Consider the following 20,938-nt stretch of genomic DNA (forward strand, 5'->3'; position numbering starts at 1 on the left):
TTCCTCTCCCACTACCCCTCCCCCTACTTGTGTTTTTTCTCTCTTTCTCTCTTTCTCTATCAAATAAATAAATAAATCTTTTTAAAAAGGAAAAAGAAAATGAAAAAGAAAGGGCCTAGGAGGTAAGTTACAGGGCAGAGGAGGCCTCTAAGCATAACTGGTCTGGGGTTTGCAGTTAGGTGGACACACACACACACACACACACACACACACACTGGAATATTACTCAGCCATAAAAAAGGATGAGATCCTGCCATTTGGGACAACATAGACAGACCTGGATATATTATGCCAAGTGAAATAAGTCAGTCAGAGAAAAAAAAAACTATATGATTTCACTTATATGTAGAATCTTACAAAGCAAAACAAATGAAAAAACAAAGCAGAAATAGACCCATAAATACAGAGAACAAACTGATAGTTGCCAGAGGGGAGAAGGTGGCAGATGAAAAAAATGAGTGAAGGTGAAAGGGAGGTACAGGTGTCCAGTTATTAAATTAATAATCACTAGAATGAAAGGTACAGTATGGGGAATATGGTCAGTGTTGCTGTTTTGGTGTTGTATGGTAAAAGATGATAGTTACACTCATGATGAGCATAACGTAATGGACAGAGTTGTCAAATCACTATGTAGTACCCCTGAAACTAATGTATGTCAACTATACTAAAAAAAAAAAAGAAACAACAATAAAAATAAATAAAAAAGGGATCAAAGAACAAAAGTTAAAATAGTAAAATGTATCTGCTGGAGGCAGTAATCAAGGTCTTATATTTAAATACTTAGTAGCAATAAATATCCCCTCTGCCAAGATAGGTGAAATTCTTTGGGTAGAGTGGCCTAGATGGGATTGTTTGGGTCCCAGATATCATTCTGCCAATGATTTCCTGTGTTGACCCATCAGATTTCAAGTCTACTTAATTTTGTTTAGTCTCTAAGGCTGCATACTTGAATTCAAGAATAAATTAGACTTGATTCAGGGACTTCTTAGTTGTTGACAGGACTTAATGACTTGAAAAATCAGGTATTTACAAGCTACCATTTCTTTGTTGCAATGCACAACAGAACAAACTCAGGAATAATATTTCTTAATCCTTGCAACAAAGGATGCTACCAATTATCTTAAAGATCCTTAAAGAATTCTCCAAAGTTCCATTTCATTGATTTAAACTAAAGCCAGAAAGCCACAGATATCAGTTTAAGGGATTAATGCATGAAGACCGCATGGAATAAATGCTGGGTTTTATATAAATGTTTTATAGAGGGAAAATGAATATCAAGAATAATTATCAAGGACCTACTACGTAGCAGACATTCTGCTATTTGAAGATATGGCAGTGAGCCATAGGTACAGGGATCTACTTAATGGAGATTACAGTCTAGTGTGGACTTGGACAATAAATAGACCATTACAAACTAGAATACTAGAGGTCAAAGCAGGAGAATATTGGATTGGGCACAACAACAACACATACGTGAGTCTGTAGCTTATATTTTAAAGTTCTGGTTAGGTTTTTTCTAGGTATGACATATGGTGGGAAAGAAGCTTTCCTAGGCAAGAGATATACAAAAGCTAAATATTACATCATTATATTGCTGTCATTTTTAATTGTCTTTGCACAGAAAAATGGAGATTGCTAACCACTGCTAAGAGATACTTTCACTATGGTTGAGAACTGAGTGTTTATCAGTTGTACAAAGGACAGGGGGAAGAGGTGATGGCAATGGTATTTGTGGGTCCATGAATCCAGATCACCCTTAGTACTTCTAATCTGTGTCTCAGAGATACTCATGAGAGCAAAATTCAGAGAGAGCAATGGCATCAAAAGCCATGGGAGTAAGAAATCCTGTCAATAGAATTCCACTCAGTGAGGATGTATACTAACAGATGGGCTAAAATTAAACATATCAATTCATACAACCTAAGAGACAATGACTTAGGCTAGTAAAAGATCCTGTTATTTCTGATCACAAGAATATTCTTCTCTCTAAGATTTTCTTCAGGGCAGCATTGACATCCTTATTCCTCAGGCTGTAGATCAGGGGGTTCAGCATGGGCACAATGATGGTATAAAACACAGAGGATACTTTCCCTTGGTCCATGGAGCTCACAGATGACGGCTGCAGGTACATGAATGCAGCAGATCCAAAGAAGACAGCAACAGCTGAGATGTGAGAACTGCAGGTGCTGAAGGCTTTGGACCTGCCCTCAGTGGAGCGGATGTGGAGGATGCTGGAGAGGATGAAGACATAGGAGGCAAGGATCGTCAGGCTGGGGGCAAGGATATTAACTGTACTAAAGATTAGAATCACTAACTCATTGACATGGGTATTAGAACAGGAGAGTTTTAACAAGGAAAGAAGATCACAGAAATAATGATTGATCACATCAAATTTGCAGAAATGAACCCTAAACATGCAACCTGTATGAACAAATGCACAAACCAGGGCTATAATATACACTCCTGAAATCAGGGAGAAACAAGCCTGATGGGCCATGATGACATTGTAAAGCAAGGGGCTACAGATGGCAACATAGCGGTCATAGGCCATTACTGCTAACATGTAACACTCTGCAATAGCAAAAACAAGGAAGAAATAGAGCTGAGTCATGCATTCAGGGTAGGAGATGACATTCATCTCTGTCACAAAGTTCTCCAGCATTTTGGGGGTAATGACAGTGGAATGGCAGAGGTCAATGAAGGACAAGCTACTGAGGAAGTAATACATGGGCGTGTGCAGGTGAGCACTGAGCCCTATCAGCATGATCATGCCCAGGTTCCCCACCACCGTGACCACATAGATTCCTAGGAAGAGGAAGAAAAGGGGCAGCTGGAGTTCCGGTTGTTGTGTTAGCCCAGCGAGGATGAATTCAGTCACTGTGGAGTGATTTCCCGCTACCATTTTCCACTGAGTAGTTTCTGAAGGAGAGAGAGAAAACCATTGTTGTTGAGAAAATTTCATTATTCTTCTCTATCTAGAGTAATCATCCGTGTAGATGATTCATGACTTAGATATTCTCTTGGTCTATACGATCATGTAATTGACCCAGAGGTTAATTTGCATTAAGTAGGATTCATTGTGACTTAATGTTTATTAAGCCTCATTTCCAAATATAATAAATATATTTCATGTAAAAATAGATATGTTTCTAATCACTGAAAACTTGCTAAGTGTCTATTTTCCTATTTTGAACATTTCAATGATCATCAAGCCAATATTTCTAAGTGAAGACCTAGAAACTTAAATATTTAGAGAAGTCAAGGTAAATGAGGAATATTGGCTTCATGACAACTTGGGTACAAAGGATACTTAAGAGTAATGGTCTGCGATTAACTTTTAGTAGGAGTGCACAGAGGCCTTATTAATTTCAGTCCTTTCAATTTTAAAAATAATTATCAGGAAATTCCAATTTCTATATAAAATCTTCCAATGTTTAAATATTTTTCTTAAGATTAAACAATACCTGCAACTATCATTGTACCACGGTGTTTCCCACCCAGACTGGACCACAGTTAGTGGTTTCGTGTCCTGGACCAAGTACTTCTGTCTTTGCTTGAAAAGGCTGTATGAGTGGTGGTTAAATGGTAGGCCTTAAATTCAGAGTTTGATACGATCATTTAGTTACTAGCTGATACAGTTTTGGCTTTGATAAGTCAAACAATCTCTTTGTGTCTTGGCTTCTAAATCTGTAAAAGAGAAATAATATTACCTACCTATAAGCATTTGTATACACAACAATTTGTGCAAAAATGTGCATGGCAGCTGATTCCTAACAACTCCAAATTGGAAACAACTCAAATGTGTGTTCATAAACCGATGAATAGATGAATGAGTTGTAAAATACATCCATACACATATACATACATACATACACATATGCATATGTGCATACATACATACATAGAATGGAATACAATTCAGCATTTAAAAAGAAATAAATCACAAATACATGCAATAACACAAATCTCAAAAACATTGTGTTTTTTGAAATAAATTGCATAAAATTTACTTTTAAAGTTTGGAAATATTCATTAGGGTAGTTAGAATAGTGGTTTTCTTTGTGTGAGAATTTTTAGCAAGGGATTGGATTTATTTAATAAATATCAGATTTTATCTTTCTTCTTAGTTTTCCTAAAATGAAATTTCAACACTTTAAAAATGATCAAATGTGTTGTATCAGGTTTTTCGTGATAATTCTTTAATTTTAAAAAATATTTTGCAGGGGTGCCTGGGTGGCTCAGTGAATTAAGTGTCCTGCTCTTGATTTTGGCACAGGTCATGATCTCAGGGTCATAAGATCAAGTAGAGTAGGCACAGGTCATGATCCAAGGGTCATGAGATCAAGCCCAATGTGGGGCTCTGTGCTTAGCACTGAATCTGTTAGAGATTCTCTCTCTCTCTACTTCTCTGGGAACTTCCCCTTCCTCACATACTCTGTCTCTCCCTCTGAAATAGATAAAATCTCTAAAAAATATTTTTGATTATGCGAAAATTTCTGCTTATTCACTCCTGAAATCAGCAAATTGTGGTACTTCTCTTTTTCCTTGATCTCTCATTCTAGAAGATTTTCAAATTTATTAATTAATTTAAAGAAAGCAACTTTTGGCTGTGTTGATTTTGTGAAATATATGATTATTTTCTATTTAGATTATTTCTTTTTTTTTTTTTTTTTTTTTTTTTTTTTTTTGAAGTTTTCTTTTTTTTTTTTTTTTTTTTTTTTTTTTTTTTATTTTTTTTTTTTTTTATTGGTGTTCAATTTACTAACATACAGAATAACACCCAGTGCCCGTCACCCATTCACTCCCACCCCCCGCCCTCCTCCCCTTCTACCACCCCTAGTTCGTTTCCCAGAGTTAGCAGTCTTTACGTTCTGTCTCCCTTTCTGATATTTCCCACACATTTCTTCTCCCTTCCCTTGTTTTCCCTTTCACTATTATTTATATTCCCCAAATGAATGAGAACATATAATGTTTGTCCTTCTCCGACTGACTTACTTCACTCAGCATAATACCCTCCAGTTCCATCCACGTTGAAGCAAATGGTGGGTATTTGTCATTTCTAATAGCTGAGTAATATTCCATTGTATACATAAACCACATCTTCTTTATCCATTCATCTTTCGTTGGACACCGAGGCTCCTTCCACAGTTTGGCTATCGTGGCCATTGCTGCTAGAAACATCGGGGTGCAGGTGTCCCGGCGTTTCATTGCATTTGTATCTTTGGGGTAAATCCCCAACAGTGCAATTGCTGGGTCGTAGGGCAGGTATATTTTTAACTGTTTGAGGAACCTCCACACAGTTTTCCAGAGTGGCTGCACCAGTTCACATTCCCACCAACAGTGTAGGAGGGTTCCCTTTTCTCCGCATCCTCTCCAACATTTGTTGTTTCCTGCCTTGTTAATTTTCCCCATTCTCACTGGTGTGAGGTGGTATCTCATTGTAGTTTTGATTTGTATTTCCCTGATGGCAAGTGATGCAGAGCATTTTCTCATATGCATGTTGGCCATGTCTATGTCTTCCTCTGTGAGATTTCTGTTCATGTCTTTTGCCCATTTCATGATTGGATTGTTTGTTTCTTTGGTGTTGAGTTTAATAAGTTCTTTATAGATCTTGGAAACTAGCCCTTTATCTGATATGTCATTTGCAAATATCTTCTCCCATTCTGTAGGTTGTCTTTGAGTTTTGTTGACTGTATCCTTTGCTGTGCAAAAGCTTCTTATCTTGATGAAGTCCCAATAGTTCATTTTTGCTTTTGTTTCTTTTGCCTTTGTGGATGTATCTTGCAAGAAGTTACTATGGCCGAGTTCAAAAAGGGTGTTGCCTGTGTTCTTCTCTAGGATTTTGATGGAATCTTGTCTCACATTTAGATCTTTCATCCATTTTGAGTTTATCTTTGTGTATGGTGAAAGGGAGTGGTCTAGTTTCATTCTTCTGCATGTGGATGTCCAATTTTCCCAGCACCATTTATTGAAGAGACTGTCTTTCTTCCAATGGATAGTCTTTCCTCCTTTATCGAATATTAGTTGCCCATAAAGTTCAGGGTCCACTTCTGGATTCTCTATTCTGTTCCACTGATCTATGTGTCTGTTTTTGTGCCAGTACCACACTGTCTTGATGACCACAGCTTTGTAGTACAACCTGAAATCTGGCATTGTGATGCCCCCAGATATGGTTTTCTTTTTTAAAATTCCCCTGGCTATTCGGGGTCTTTTCTGATTCCACACAAATCTTAAAATAATTTGTTCTAACTCTCTGAAGAAAGTCCATGGTATTTTGATAGGGATTGCATTAAACGTGTATATTGCCCTGGGTAACATTGACATTTTCACAATATTAATTCTGCCAATCCATGAGCATGGAATATTTTTCCATCTCTTTGTGTCTTCCTCAATTTCTTTCAGAAGTGTTCTATAGTTTTGAGGGTATAGATCCTTTACATCTTTGGTGAGGTTTATTCCTAGGTATCTTATGCTTTTGGGTGCAATTGTAAATGGGATTGACTCCTTAATTTCTCTTTCTTCTGTCTCATTGTTAGTGTATAGAAATGCCACTGACTTCTGGGCATTGATTTTGTATCCTGCCACGCTACCGAATTGCTGTATGAGTTCTAGCAATCTTGGGGTGGAGACTTTTGGGTTTTCTATGTAGAGTATCATGTCATCGGCGAAGAGAGAGAGTTTGACTTCTTCTTTGCCAATTTGAATGCCTTTAATGTCTTTTTGTTGTCTGATTGCTGAGGCTAGGACTTCCAGTACTATGTTGAATAGCAGTGGTGAGAGTGGACATCCCTGTCTTGTTCCTGATCTTAGGGGAAAGGCTCCCAGTGCTTCCCCATTGAGAATGATATTTGCTGTGGGCTTTTCATAGATGGCTTTTAAGATGTCGAGGAATGTTCCCTCTATCCCTACACTTTGAAGAGTTTTGATCAGGAATGGATGCTGTATTTTGTCAAATGCTTTCTCTGCATCCAATGAGAGGATCATATGGTTCTTGGTTTTTCTCTTGCTGATATGATGAATCACATTGATTGTTTTACGGGTGTTGAACCAGCCTTGTGTCCCAGGGATAAATCCTACTTGGTCATGGTGAATAATTTTCTTAATGTACTGTTGGATCCTATTGGCCAGTATCTTGTTGAGAATTTTTGCATCCATGTTCATCAGGGATATTGGTCTGTAATTCTCCTTTTTGGCGGGGTCTTTGTCTGGCTTTGGAATTAAGGTGATGCTGGCTTCATAGAACGAATTTGGAAGTACTCCATCTCTTTCTATCTTTCCAAACAGCTTTAGGAGAATAGGTATGATTTCTTCTTTAAACGTTTGATAAAATTCTCCTGGGAAGCCATCTGGCCCTGGACTCTTGTGTCTTGGGAGGTTTTTGATGACTGCTTCAATTTCCTCCCTGGTTATTGGCCTGTTCAGGTTTTCTATTTCTTCCTGTTCCAGTTTTGGTAGTTTGTGGCTTTCCAGGAATGCGTCCATTTCTTCTAGATTGCCTAATTTATTGGCGTAGAGCTGTTCATAATATGTTTTTAAAATCGTTTGTATTTCCTTGGTGTTGGTAGTGATCTCTCCTTTCTCATTCATGATTTTATTAATTTGAGTCTTCTCTCTCTTCTTTTTAATAAGGCTGGCTAATGGTTTATCTATCTTATTAATTCTTTCAAAGAACCAACTCCTGGTTCTGTTGATCTGTTCCACAGTTCTTCTGGTCTCGATTTCGTTGAGTTCTGCTCGAATCTTTATTATCTCCCTTCTTCTCTTGGGTGTAGGATCTATTTGCTGTTTTTTCTCTAGCTCCTTTATGTGTAAGGTTAGCTTTTGTATTTGAGTTCTTTCCAGTTTTTGAATGGATGCTTGTATTGCGATGTATTTCCCCCTTAGGACTGCTTTTGCTGCATCCCAAAGATTTTGAACGGTTGTATCTTCATTCTCATTAGTTTCCATGAATCTTTTTAATTCTTCCTTAATTTCCTGGTTGACCCTTTTATCTTTTAGCAGGATGGTCCTTAACCTCCATGTGTTTGAGGTCCTTCCAAACTTCTTGTTGTGATTTAGTTCTAATTTCAAGGCATTATGGTCCGAGAATATGCAGGGGACAATCCCAATCTTTTGGTATCGGTTCAGACCCGATTTGTGACCCAATATGTGGTCTATTCTGGAGAAAGTTCCATGTGCGCTTGAGAAGAATGTGTATTCAGTTGAGTTTGGATGTAAAGTTCTGTAGATATCTGTGAAATCCATCTGGTCCAGTGTATCATTTAAAGCTCTCGTTTCTTTGGAGATGTTTTGCTTAGAAGACCTATCAAGTATAGAAAGAGCTAGATTGAAGTCACCAAGTATAAGTGTATTATTATCTAAGTATTTCTTCACTTTGGTTAATAATTGATTTATATATTTGGCAGCTCCCACATTCGGAGCATATATATTGAGGATTGTTAAGTCCTCTTGTTGAATAGATCCTTTAAGTATGATATAGTGTCCCTCTTCATCTCTCACTACAGTCTTTGGGGTAAATTTTAGTTTATCTGATATAAGGATGGCTACCCCTGCTTTCTTTTGAGGACCATTCGAATGGTAAATGGTTCTCCAACCTTTTATTTTCAGGCTGTAGGTGTCCTTCTGTCTAAAATGAGTCTCTTGTAGACAGCAAATAGATGGGTCCTGCTTTTTTATCCAGTCTGAAACCCTGCGCCTTTTGATGGGGTCATTAAGCCCGTTCACATTCAGAGTTACTATTGAGAGATATGAGTTTAGTGTCATCATGATATCTATTCAGTCTTTGTTTTTGTGGACTGTTCCACTGAACTTCTTCTTAAAGGGGAATTTTAAGAGGCCCCCTTAAAATTTCTTGCAGAGCTGGTTTGGAGGTCACATATTCTTTTAGTTGCTGCCTGTCTTGGAAGCTCTTTATCTCTCCTTCCATTTTGAATGAGAGCCTTGCTGGATAAAGTATTCTTGGTTGCATGTTCTTCTCCTTTAGGACCCTGAATATATCCTGCCAGCCCTTTCTGGCCTGCCAGGTCTCTGTGGAGAGGTCTGCTGTTACCCTAATACTCCTCCCCATAAAAGTCAGGGATTTCTTGTCTCTTGCTGCTTTAAGGATCTTCTCCTTATCTTTGGAATTTGCAAGCTTCACAATTAAATGTCGAGGTGTTGAACGGTTTTTATTGATTTTAGGGGGGGATCTCTCTATTTCCTGGATCTGAATGCCTGTTTCCCTTCCCAGATTAGGAAAGTTTTCAGCTAGAATTTGTTCAAATACATATTCTGGCCCTCTGTCCCTTTCGGCGCCCTCGGGAACCCCAATTAAACGTAGGTTTTTCTTCCTCAGGCTGTCGTTTATTTCCCTTAATCTATCTTCATGGTCTTTTAATTGTTTGTCTCTTTTTTCCTCAGTTTCCCTCTTTGCTATCAACTTGTCTTCTAGGTCACTCACTCGTTCTTCCACCTCGTTAACCCTCGTCGTTAGGACTTCTAGTTTGGATTGCATCTCATTCAATTGATTTTTAATTTCTGCCTGATTAGCTCTAAATTCTGCAGTCATGAAGTCTCTTGAGTCCTTTATACTTTTTTCTAGAGCCACCAGTAGCTGTATAATAGTGCTTCTGAATTGGCTTTCTGACATTGAATTGTAATCCAGATTTTGTAACTCTGTGGGAGAGAGGACTGTTTCTGATTCTTTCTTTTGAGGTGAGGTTTTCCTTCTAGTCATTTTGCTCAGTGCAGAGTGGCCAAAAGCAAGTTGTATTGGGAAAAAGAGAAAAAGAGAGGAGAGAAAGAAGGAAAGAAAAGAGAAAGAGAAAAAAAAAAGGGAAGAAAAAGAAAAAAAAAAAAAAAGAAGAAGAAGAGAAAGAAAAAGAAAGGAGAAAAAAAAGGGGGGTGGGGGAAGGAAACAAATCAAAAAGCAAAACAAAACAAAAACAAACAAACAAAAAAAGAACCACCGGGGAGTATCTTCTGATTCTGTGTTCTTTAAGTCCCTTGGCTTCTCCTGGAAGTTGTCGGTCTAGCTGGTGTTCTGGGGGAGGGGCCTGTTGTGCTGATTTTCAGGTGTTAGCAGTTGGGGGAGCTGCTGTGCCCCTGCCTGGTGCAGGGCTCGGTGGGGGTTGTTTACCCCGTGAGGCCGCAGGAGGAACAGCCCCAGTGGCGGGGCAGCTCTGGAAACCTGGATTCAGCTCCGGCAGGAACTCCGTCTGCAGGGCCTGGAGGCTCCGGGCGGGGCCGCTGATCTGCTCAGCTGGGGCAGGAGCGTCCTTGCTGTCCTGGGCCCTCCCGGCCTCTGCCTGTCCCGGGGGAGGCCGGATCCTGGGCTGTGTCCCGGCGCCCTGTGCTCCGGAGCCTGCGCTGGTGGATTCGCGCTCCCGCCCCGCAGCCCCCTCCGCGGAGCCGCCGCCGGAGCCCCTCCGAGCTGCTCCTGGAACCGCGCAGCCCCCTCCGCACGGAGCCTCTTCCTCTGCCCGAGCCCCTCCGAGCTGCTCCCGGGGCCGCGCAGCCCCCTCTGCGGAGCCGCCCCTGAGCCCCCAGAGCTGCTCCGGGTCCCGCCGTGCGCGCTGCAGCCCTTAGGGAGCTCGGCGCACTCTCCTGGGCGCGCAGTTGCTGTTACTGTCCCGGGGAGCCCGAGGGCATCCCCGCCCTCCCGGGTCCTGCTCCAACTCCCCGCGAGCCCCTTTCCCCCGGGAAGGTCGGTGCAGCTCCTGCTCCTCCGGGACGGGGCTCTCCTGTCCTGGGGACACTCGCCCCGGCCTCAGCCCGGCTCCTCGCGGGCCCCTCCCCCTTGGAGGCCTTTGTTTCTTTACTTCTTTTTCCCCGTCTTCCTACCTTGATAGATGCGCGAACTCTTCTCACTGTCGCATTCCAGCTGGTCTCTCTTTAAATCTCAGGCCGAATTCATAGATTTTCAGGATAATTTGAAGGTTTTCTAGGTAGTTTGGTGGAGACAGGTGATTTGGAGACCCTACTCTTCCGCCATCTTGCTCCTCCCTCTATTTAGATTATTTCTAATAACTATTTTATTCTTTGCTAATTTCTTTATCATGATTGCCTATTCTTTCCCTAACTTCTTGAAATGGAAGCTTGCATCAATATCTTCAGCTTTTTTTTTCTGACATGTACATATTAAGTTGTACATTTCTCTCTAAGCCCCATTTTAGCTGCATCTCACAAGCTTTGATATATCAAATTTACAGTATCATCCAGTTAAAATATAATTTCTATTTCATTTTTTCATTGTCGCAAAGATTATGGAGAAGTGAATTGTCACCTTTCCAGAAGTTAGGCTTGTTTTTGTTTGTTTGTTTGTTTGTTTGTTTGTTTGTTTTTAGCTAGCCCTACTTTTAATTATTTTGTCTTAATTTCATTGTGGTCAGTGAGCATACTGTGAATGATCTAAAGTATTGCAAATTGCTCAGAATTTTTTATATTGAAGCATAAAGTCAGTTTTTTTTTTTTTAAGATTTGCTTCTTTCTTTGAAAGAGAGAGAGCACATGAGCAGGAGCAGATGCAGAGGGAGAGGGAGAGAATCTCAAGCAGGCTCAGTGCTGAGTGTGGAACCCAATGTGGGGCTTGATCTCACACCCCTGAGATCATGACCTGAGCCAAAATCAAGAGTTGGATGCTTAACCAACTGAGCCACCCAGGTCCCCCATAAGGTCAGTTTTTATAAGTATTCCCAATGCATTTTAAAATATGTTGTTTGTTTTTTGTAGGTCCTATCATGCATATCATTTCAATTATATCCACTTTATTAACAATGCTGTTTAGCTCTTATATATGCATAGTGATTTTTTATTATCTGTTATTCTAATAGTTATTGAGATAAGTGTGTCAGTGTCTCCCACCAAAGTTTCTGATTTGTCTATATTTCCCTTCAGGACTTAAATTAAAATCTGTATTGTTATGGAATGGCCCCTTTTATATTTAATAATGTGTCCTGGTTATAGTCTTCTTTATCTGATATTAATACATTATCATGAGATTTACTTTTGGCTAGTGTTTGCAGAGCATATAATTTTACATCTATTTAGTATTTCTGTGTATTTGTTGAAAGAGGCAACAAATAAAACAGTTATTTTAAAATAGAATCACATAAAATAGCAACAGGTAAGCATCAAGTACTTAGCATCAGATCTAACAAAATGTGTGCAATGTTTACTTACTGAAACTTTTAAATAACTTTGAGAAAAACAAGAGAAAATCTTAATAAGGAGAGAGATTTACCATATGTATGGATTAGAAGACTAGTAATAGTGTAAAGATATCCTTCCCAAATATAGGGATAGATCAACATATTTCATTTCTTAGATATAACTTCTAAACAGATAATCAATACATTAACACACCAATTCATCATTTGGCTACTTCTGGTCATCTCATAGATTTATAGAAAATATCAGTTTAGTCTGATATTGGAAGACAATCAAGATACTGATTCTCAATAGATTATACCCCCTTCTCTCTCATTCTGATATCTGGTAGTTAGATTCTATTTTTGATGTTTTCTTAAAACTCTAGAGACTCAAGCACATTTTAATGTGCTAGCTTTCATGCTCTGTATCCCTTCCTCCTTGTATCTGTGTTCACTTGATGTACACATATTGGATCAGTAAATGCCTTCCTTTCTGGAATCCAACTTGTCCAAGTCAAAGGAATTTTGCATCAAGGTCAATACTTCAGTTGTTCACTTGAATATGACAAAGACATGGTTTATTGTTATTTCATATAAGCAATTGACACAGGTAATAATAATAGTGAGGTCATAGGTAACAGAGTTCTGTGGGCTGGTTGCTCTATAGTCAGATATAGATGACCATATTTGAACACAGAATGTTCAGAGATTTCTCAATATGGTTGAACAGAGATCTCTAATTGAACACCAATAAAAAATAAATTTAAAAAATGTAAAAAAAAAATAAAAAATGATGAATGTAAATGTGATTATAATGAAAAACAGGAGTTCTTTGATCCACCCTTCCTTGTTAGCCCTGTTCCTGAGAGATGACCTAATTTCTACAGAAGAGCACTGATAAAGTTTTTTCTAAAGTTTACCTCCACAGCTCTAAATAATTTGTTCATATTGCTATTTCTAGACTTGACAACTTTGAACATTAAATAAACTTTCCAGATTATAAATGGAATTACTTTTTATTAAAAAGTTAAAGTGGTGACCACCCCCTTCTCTGTCATTCTGATATCTGGTAGTTAGATCCTCTTTTTTATGTTTTCTTAATCACTTTTAGATCTTTAAAAATATTCTCAAAACTCTTTATTCATAACTTCCAAAATTCTCTCAACTCATCTGGAGAGATTTTGTTTGTTTAATACAGAATTTCTACTTCTATCCTAGGCATTGTGAGTCAAAATTTCTGAGGGTAAGAAAGTTTACAGAACTGAACTTTCTAAAAATAAGATTAGAAGAAAACAAAACTCTCAAAGTAATTCTGGTAATTGTTTGGAAATAATTAGATAAAGAAATTGAAGTCAGCCTACTGGTTTAAATAGAGAACTTCAGGACTTTCTCCCCTCCCCCCCCCTTTCTTTTCTTTAAAAAATTAACTGAGTAAGCATTACTGAGAGACAACAAAATGTCAGACATTGAGCTGAGTAATAGAAATGTAAAAAAATAAAATGATGCATATCCTGGTCTAATAGCACTCAAAATCTAATTTCTATTCTGGCACATATTTTCTCAACACTTTCTAAAGATTAAGATGTAAATTTTGTGATCATCTAACTTACAGATTAAATAAAATTGGGAGGAATAGCCTCTAATCAAGAATGAAATTGATTGTTAACACGACCCAAAAGTCCTGTGCTAACAGGTAGAGAAATATTGTATAGAGATTTCATTTTAAGGAGGTCTAAGAGTCACTATAATTAAGCATAATGTGGCCATAAAAATCAGAGGGAAGTCAGAGAGAAATAAAAATTTTGAATGGTTTCTCTGATTCAGAGTTATGAACCTAAGGTATGTTTGATTTTTATTTATTTAAAAATATTTTTCCATTATTTATTTATCATAACCTTATGTCCATAGGTTCAATATGAGGCTCTGAAAAACATATTTGCTTGTGAACGAACTATGGCTCCCTATAAACAAAAGGACAAATCAAGCATATGAGGCTTGATATTCTATTATATTCAAGTTTGGTTATTAAAAATTGAGCCTATATGACAGTGGCAAAGTCTGGTCAGAGCTAATTAACTAAGATTGTAAATCATGTAACAAAAAATGAGATAAGGCCACTGAACATCATAAACATTGAAAGCTTTTCCTTCTACTCTTTTACTTACTTGAACTATAGTAGTCATGGTGGAAAAGATAGTTGGAAATAGCACTATGAAATTAAACTCTGGAATTTTTCTTTTGTGAGTTCAGCTAGGTTTTAGAAATTCCTAATTCTCCAGGGTATCATGTAAATCCTGTGGTTTAACAATACTCCCACATTACTATAACTTCTGCCCTAAAGGATTACCAGGACAATGCATCCAGACACTGAAAATAGTCCAAACAAACAAGTTAAAATTTGGTGGAGAAAATAATTGTTAAGTTCTAATGTCAGTTTAAAAAAATTCTTCACATACGAGATACATGGTTTGAGTATAATTCCTATGAAAACATAAAATAGGCATATTTCTTATTAAATCAATAAAGCCCATAGAATAGTGGATGATACAAATGGTGACAGGAGGGGCACCTGGGTGATTCAGTCAGTTGAGCATCTGCCTTCAGCTCAGGTTATGATCCTGGGGTCCTGGAATGGAGCCAGGGCACTTGCTCAGTGGAGAGTCTGCTTTTCCCTCTCCCTCTTACCCTTGCCCACCCTGCTCATGCTCATTCTCTCTTTCTCTCTCTCTCAAATAAATAAAGTTCTTTTTTTAAAAAGGAAATGGGAGATTTTGATTTCACTTATAAAACTGCTAGACTATGATAATGAATGAATAATCCACATAAGATCTATAACTGAGCTCCCCCTGTGCAGCTCAAGTTCCATAGAATTGGATTGTCCTGAAATGATCACAATGGTCCTGAGGTATAGGTTTTAGCCCTTGGGTTAGTGGGGATAGCTAAGACTTACAGAGCCTCTTAGCTGGTCACCAACAGCCACAAAGTGTCTCATCCACTTACCCCATTAGGCCACATCACTATTAAATATTCTCTGTGTAGCATGAGGCTAGGAAGCACTGTGCTACACTTTTATCGGTAGTTCTGCATTAGTTATGGACGTCCTTTATGAGGAAGGCATACAGTAGCTATCAAGAGTTTGGGAAATATTTTAAGGTAATGGGATCACTTGCAGGCATCTTTATATATCCTAAGAAAAGCAAATGGGAAGAGATTTTATTTTGTATATATGTTTAAAACATTTAGAAATATTCCCTTTAGCCAATGTAAGAAAAAAACTATTCTAACATTTATTAGAAAGGGAATGAGCTATTTATTGTTAGTGATAAAATATACTCAACCATAAGCCAGATGAAGATCCGCATTCTGGGACATTGGAGAAAAGATGTTCTTAATTGAATTTAGAATAAAGTACAAAAATCCACACTCTTTTGCCCCTCTCCACTCTTAGTTCTTGAGTATCATCTTCCTCTGCTACAAAACACTTGGCTTCTTTCAGTTCCTGGAATATGTCATGTTTTCTTTTTTTTTTTTTTTTTTTTTTTTTTTTTTTTATATGTCATGTTTTCTTAACTGCCTACCTTTTCATTTTCTATTTTTTCACATGAAATGGTTTCACCAACTCTTTGTCTCTCTGTTATCTGTTAAATATTATTTCTCTTTTCAAATCTCATTAAAATTGAAATAATTATGGAAGCTTTCCAATTCTTTGTAATTGATAGGACCTTTCAACGAAATGCTCAGAGAACTGTCATTTCTAAATAGCACATTTTCAGACCTGAATTACGCTATACATCAGATGGAGCAAATCAAACTGAGCCTTGTCTGTATCCCAAGTAAATAGCACAATGTTTGGCACAGTGTAGGAGGATTGCAAAAAGCATTTTATAAATCAATCAATTAATCAATCAATGTATGAAGGGACATTGGCCTGAATTCCAAAGTAATTACTTCCAGACTTCAGTAGTCTCGAATCACAAGGGTAAGATGAGCACACTCACCTTTATTCTTTCTGGAAACCTCATTGCCAAATTGTATTTATAACATGCTCTTAGAGGATGCTCTAATGCTGGTGCTGGGAGTCCTAGGGATGCAGCATTCCTCATATCTTTAGTGCTGGGAGGGCAGGCACAGCCTCTGGTCTCAAAGCCACCTTCAAAGCTGGTTTGTGTCACAGGCCAGCATCTCTAATTGTAGGTCTCCAGCTTCAGCATAGCAAACACCTCATCTCCATATGATAGAAGATCAAGGCACATCCTGACAAAGTATCTAATGCTAGATAGGGCTACAGATTTTAAAATATTGAATTAAACCATTAAAAAAATAAACCATTTATTTCCTTTCAGAAAATATGCTTAATCTATTTTATGCATAAGTAGGTAATATATTTACTTGATTCAAAAGTCAAGTTCTGATTGCTGCGCTCTGAAGATTGGTTCTAGATTCAGGCATGCCAGGCACCAAATAACGTGGAGACAAATACTCTCGAGGATTTCCATGTCTCAGGAAAGAAGCCTTTGAGAAAAGAAGCACTTGCATTAGCATTTCCCAGTTGTTTTAATTTTTTCCTTCCAGAGGGATTCTTTATCAGTTCTGAATTTATTAATTATGATAAAAATCTGTTCATAGGATCACCTGAGTTGTTGTTCTTGTTTTTAATGCAGATTCTGATCCAGCAGATCTGAGTGGGATTGAGATTCATTTTTTTAAATTTATTTATGATAGTCACAGAGAGAGAGAGAGAGAGAGGCAGAGACACAGGCAGAGGGAGAAGCAGGCTCCATGCACCGGGAGCCCGACGTGGGATTCGATCCCGGGTCCCCAGGACCGCGCCCTGGGCCAAAGGCAGGCGCCAAACCGCTGCGCCACCCAGGGATCCCGGGATTGAGATTCTGCTTTTTTTTTTCTTCTTTGTTCATTATTGGACAGAACTGTCCCATGGATTAGTTGACATCCAGTAGTGGGCCCCCATCACTGTATTATCCAAAAGTCCCCACAATTTCCAAAAATACACTCCAGATATCTACTGCTATGGAGATAAAGGTAGCAGAATGCTTGAGACAGTGGTAAATTGTATACAATGATTGTTTCCTGTTAGCATTTTTGTCTGTCAGTGTATTCTTAAGCCATAAATTATACGGCATTTTAAAGATTATTCTGGAAAACAAAACAAAACATTTATATCCCAGTGTAGTTAGGTTCTTCAAAGGCCTTAACTCAAAAAACTTAAAAAAAACTCTCTACTACTATGTACGAAATATCTTACTAACAGTGCTTCCAAATGAGCTCTCTGCTTTGTTTTATAATGGACTAATTTGTAGGTTCTTTTAAATTACATACCTGTTGGGAAGGTTGGACATGGTCAGTGGCTTCTGAAGGATAAGACTTTTCTACAAAAATGTCCGTAGTAGGATTTTTAAAACTTTTTGCCATACTCAGAAATCTGTTACTTCTATTACCAAAAGGTCCACTATAATTTCCTTTTTTTTAATTAGCAATAATCATGCCTTGGATAAACTTCATTGGCTATGATACTGCCACTGTGCAAAGCTTAATTTCTGTTTTTTTAATATGTCAAGCAAATTGAGTCCCTACCATACATAAGGAAGTTTCTTTTACATTTTTTGTCTCCAAAGTGGTAAGTATGTTTTTAGATGGAAGTACATAAAATGATTCTCCACGTGGTTATTCCAGAAACTGGTCTCTTCCTCTTCTGCCCTTTATTTATACTATCACTTTCCTGGAGGATTTGTAATCTATTTGCTATTTACGAAAGCTGGCTGACACTGTAGACAGTATTGGTTGTACAATGTAAGGAATGTTTTTAATTTAAAAAAAAAAGGAATGTTTTTACACATAGGTCAATTGGGTTAGTTTTCTTTAAAAGTTTAGGTTTTGCCTTATGATCACTGTATACTTCAACTTTCCTTCCTCAATCTGCCTCTTAAGCAGATGATGTAATATTTTAATCATTTCTGCCCTGATGGTACAGGCAATAGAACACTGAGGTTAAGATGAGAAGTTGTTCAGTAGCAAAAATGTCACACAAGGGCAGAAACTCTGCATTTTTTTTTACAAATGCTTAGTGAGGGCTTTTGGTCTATAGTCCATACTGTGAATAGCAGGATTTAGAGGATGCAGGCACATTCTAACAAGGTATCTTATTCTGGATAGGGTTACAACTTTTAAGATAATGAATTAAACCATTTATTCCCTTGCAGAAAATATATTTTTTTATGCATGAGTAGGCAATATACCTCCTTGATTCAAAAGTCAAATGAATGTACAATTCAATTTTGAGGGTTAAGGGACAAGAATTCCGAATATTGATGTAATACATGCCTTTTTGAGGTCCTCGTTATTAATAATCCCACATGCTAAATTGTTTATTTAAAGAAAATATTTTATTATTAGGCATCTATGTTTCATATTCCTTTTTCTTTCTTATATATTTCCACACTTTTTTTCCCTCACAAACAGGAATATTTGAAAATGTCTCAGTTTGAATCATGGTAAATTTGATGTTCACAAGAGAGGGGGAACTCTAAAATATGGCTAAATATATTAGATTCAATTCTCATTAAAGGAACTTAAGATTGAGTTACATTAGTGTTTCTCAATTTTAGATGCACATTTCAGTACATCAAAAGATTTTTATTTTTAATCTCAATACCCAGGGTGCACTCCATATCAATTAAATCTAAATTTTAAAGTCTGAGGTCAAATATCAATATTTGTTAAAAGCTTCTCAAACTTTAATGTGTACAGGAATAACCCAAGAATCTTGTTCAAATACAGATTCTAAATTAGCGAATCTAGTGTATGGTTTAAGATTATGCATTTTCAATAAATCCTCAGGCTATTCCAATGCAGCTGGTCTATAGACAGCCTTAGGAACAAGGTGTTAGATGATCTCTATTTCAAATCCTTCCCACCATAATTCTTTCAGATTCAAGCAAGTTCTCACATGTCCATGCATCACAAAGCTTCTTTTAGCTTTGGAATAGCAGTGACTGTAGGATTTTGGGATATTTATGGGCAAATACTATGTGCCTGGAAAGCCACTTTACAGGTGAACAGACCTAGGCTGTTTCCTCAGTGTGCTGAATAAAAGAAGTGGGAAAAGAATTGGAACTTGGTTAACGCCAAGAATGGGAAGGGCAGGAACAGACATTTCCATAAATGATTGTACAATAATGAAAATTATTGAGATTCATAGAAGCTACAGTTTCCATTCTGTGAGTGTATATGTACTGATTCCAGAGAGAATACATATATAAGAAAGAGAAACGGGGAGACAAAGTTTGAATGTTACCAAGACATATGTGTTCCAATTGTATTGCTATGAATTGTTACCTAGGGTTAGTGAGCTCCATCTCTAGAGTTCTGTCCTCTTCCTTCTTTTTTTTTTTTTTTGTTCTTTGTTTTTTGTTTTTTTTTCTCCTTCTATTTAATAATCCAAACTAGAAATTTTTGTTCATCCTCATAATCTCCTGTACTTTGCTCACCTCAGTTCCGCGATGTCTAAACAATCCACTTTTCAAAGATATCTTGAGAGTCTCCTTCCTTTCTAGCCCCACTGTCACTGCATGCAGCCTCTTGCTTAGAACAATCAGATGGTTGGGTGTCTGGGTGGCTCAATTGGTTAAACATCTGACTTTGGCTCAGGCCATGATTTCAAGGTCCTGGAATTGAGCCCGTTGTCAAGCCTGGTTCAAATTCTGTGCTCAGCGAATCTGTTTCTCCCTCTCCCTTTGCCCCTCCCCTGCCTTATATGTGCTCACTTGCTCACTCACTCTCTCTCAAATACATAAATAAAATCTCTTAAAAAAAAGAACAAATGGTCGCTGACTTGCCTTAATTCAGCCTTATTATTTTTCCATCCATCCTCCACACCAACTTAAGTATGATACTACTAACATGCAAAACTGTTTCCCTTCCCTGCTTAAAAAACATTTAGCGGTTTCTGTCACTAAAATAAGGAGTGAAGTCTTACATACATCCAGAGGTGATTCATGAACAGTCTTTTGTCTACTTTTCTTTTTTTATATCTCTACCATATTACCAAAATATGACATGAGTTTCTGGGTTTACAGAGGCTTTTCCCTTCTTTCTTGATGAAACTTAATCTGTATTTTATATAGAAGCTTAAGCTCCAATAAATAAAGGGTCTACCCACTAGGACTCCTTTTGTTTGCACTTCATGAGTCCATTTGTGTCTACTGGACAGAGCACTGGACTAGGAGTCAGACCTAAGAGTTGCAATTGTAGCCATTTTCCCTTGCATCATAGAACTGATGAAAATTAAGTCAAATAATAAATATGAGGATTTTGAAAATGAATGTTTGATGTCATTAAATGAATGGATAATGGAATACAAGGGTGTTAAAGATATATATATTTCTGTCCTAGATTTTAAAAATATAGGTAAACACTGCAACTTGTTATATCAACACAGCATTCTATCCTAAGAATATTGACATAACAATAATGCGGTGGATGGTCTGAATAGGGAAGAGACAAAGGACAACTGAGTGTCTAGAATATTATGTAAATCCATAGTTACAAGATGTTATATGTCCCAAAACAGAAGGACAAAATATGAAAGGAAAGAAGAGATGTTTCAAAGAAAAAATTGACATAAAATGGCAACTCTAAATGATTGGGCAAAAGAACATGAACCACATGAAAATGATACAATTGAGCAGGATATTTGACTACCCTACAGTTACTTCATAAAGAGCTGCAGCATCACTGGTAAATAAGATAATGTTTGGGATGCTTTTATAAAAAGTTGTTCTCAAGTGTAATAC

The 20,938-nt window shown here is 37.6% G+C and overlaps 1 protein-coding gene and 1 pseudogene across 1 annotated transcript; both read right to left on the reverse strand.

The window, feature by feature from the left end:
• Positions 1 to 1,536: 1,536 nt before the first annotated feature.
• LOC403898 (olfactory receptor 8G1) lies at positions 1,537 to 2,939 on the reverse strand. The gene has a single exon (XM_038535495.1). The coding sequence runs from the start codon at positions 2,900 to 2,902 to the stop codon at positions 1,967 to 1,969; it is 936 nt and encodes a 311-aa protein (XP_038391423.1). The 5' UTR covers positions 2,903 to 2,939; the 3' UTR covers positions 1,537 to 1,966.
• A 14,587-nt stretch (positions 2,940 to 17,526) lies between these two features.
• LOC119872084 lies at positions 17,527 to 17,677 on the reverse strand (annotated as a pseudogene).
• Between the last annotated feature and the right edge of the window lie 3,261 nt (positions 17,678 to 20,938).

This window comes from Canis lupus, chromosome 5, assembly GCF_011100685.1.
Source record: "Canis lupus familiaris isolate Mischka breed German Shepherd chromosome 5, alternate assembly UU_Cfam_GSD_1.0, whole genome shotgun sequence".
NCBI classification, from domain to species: Eukaryota; Metazoa; Chordata; class Mammalia; order Carnivora; family Canidae; genus Canis; species Canis lupus.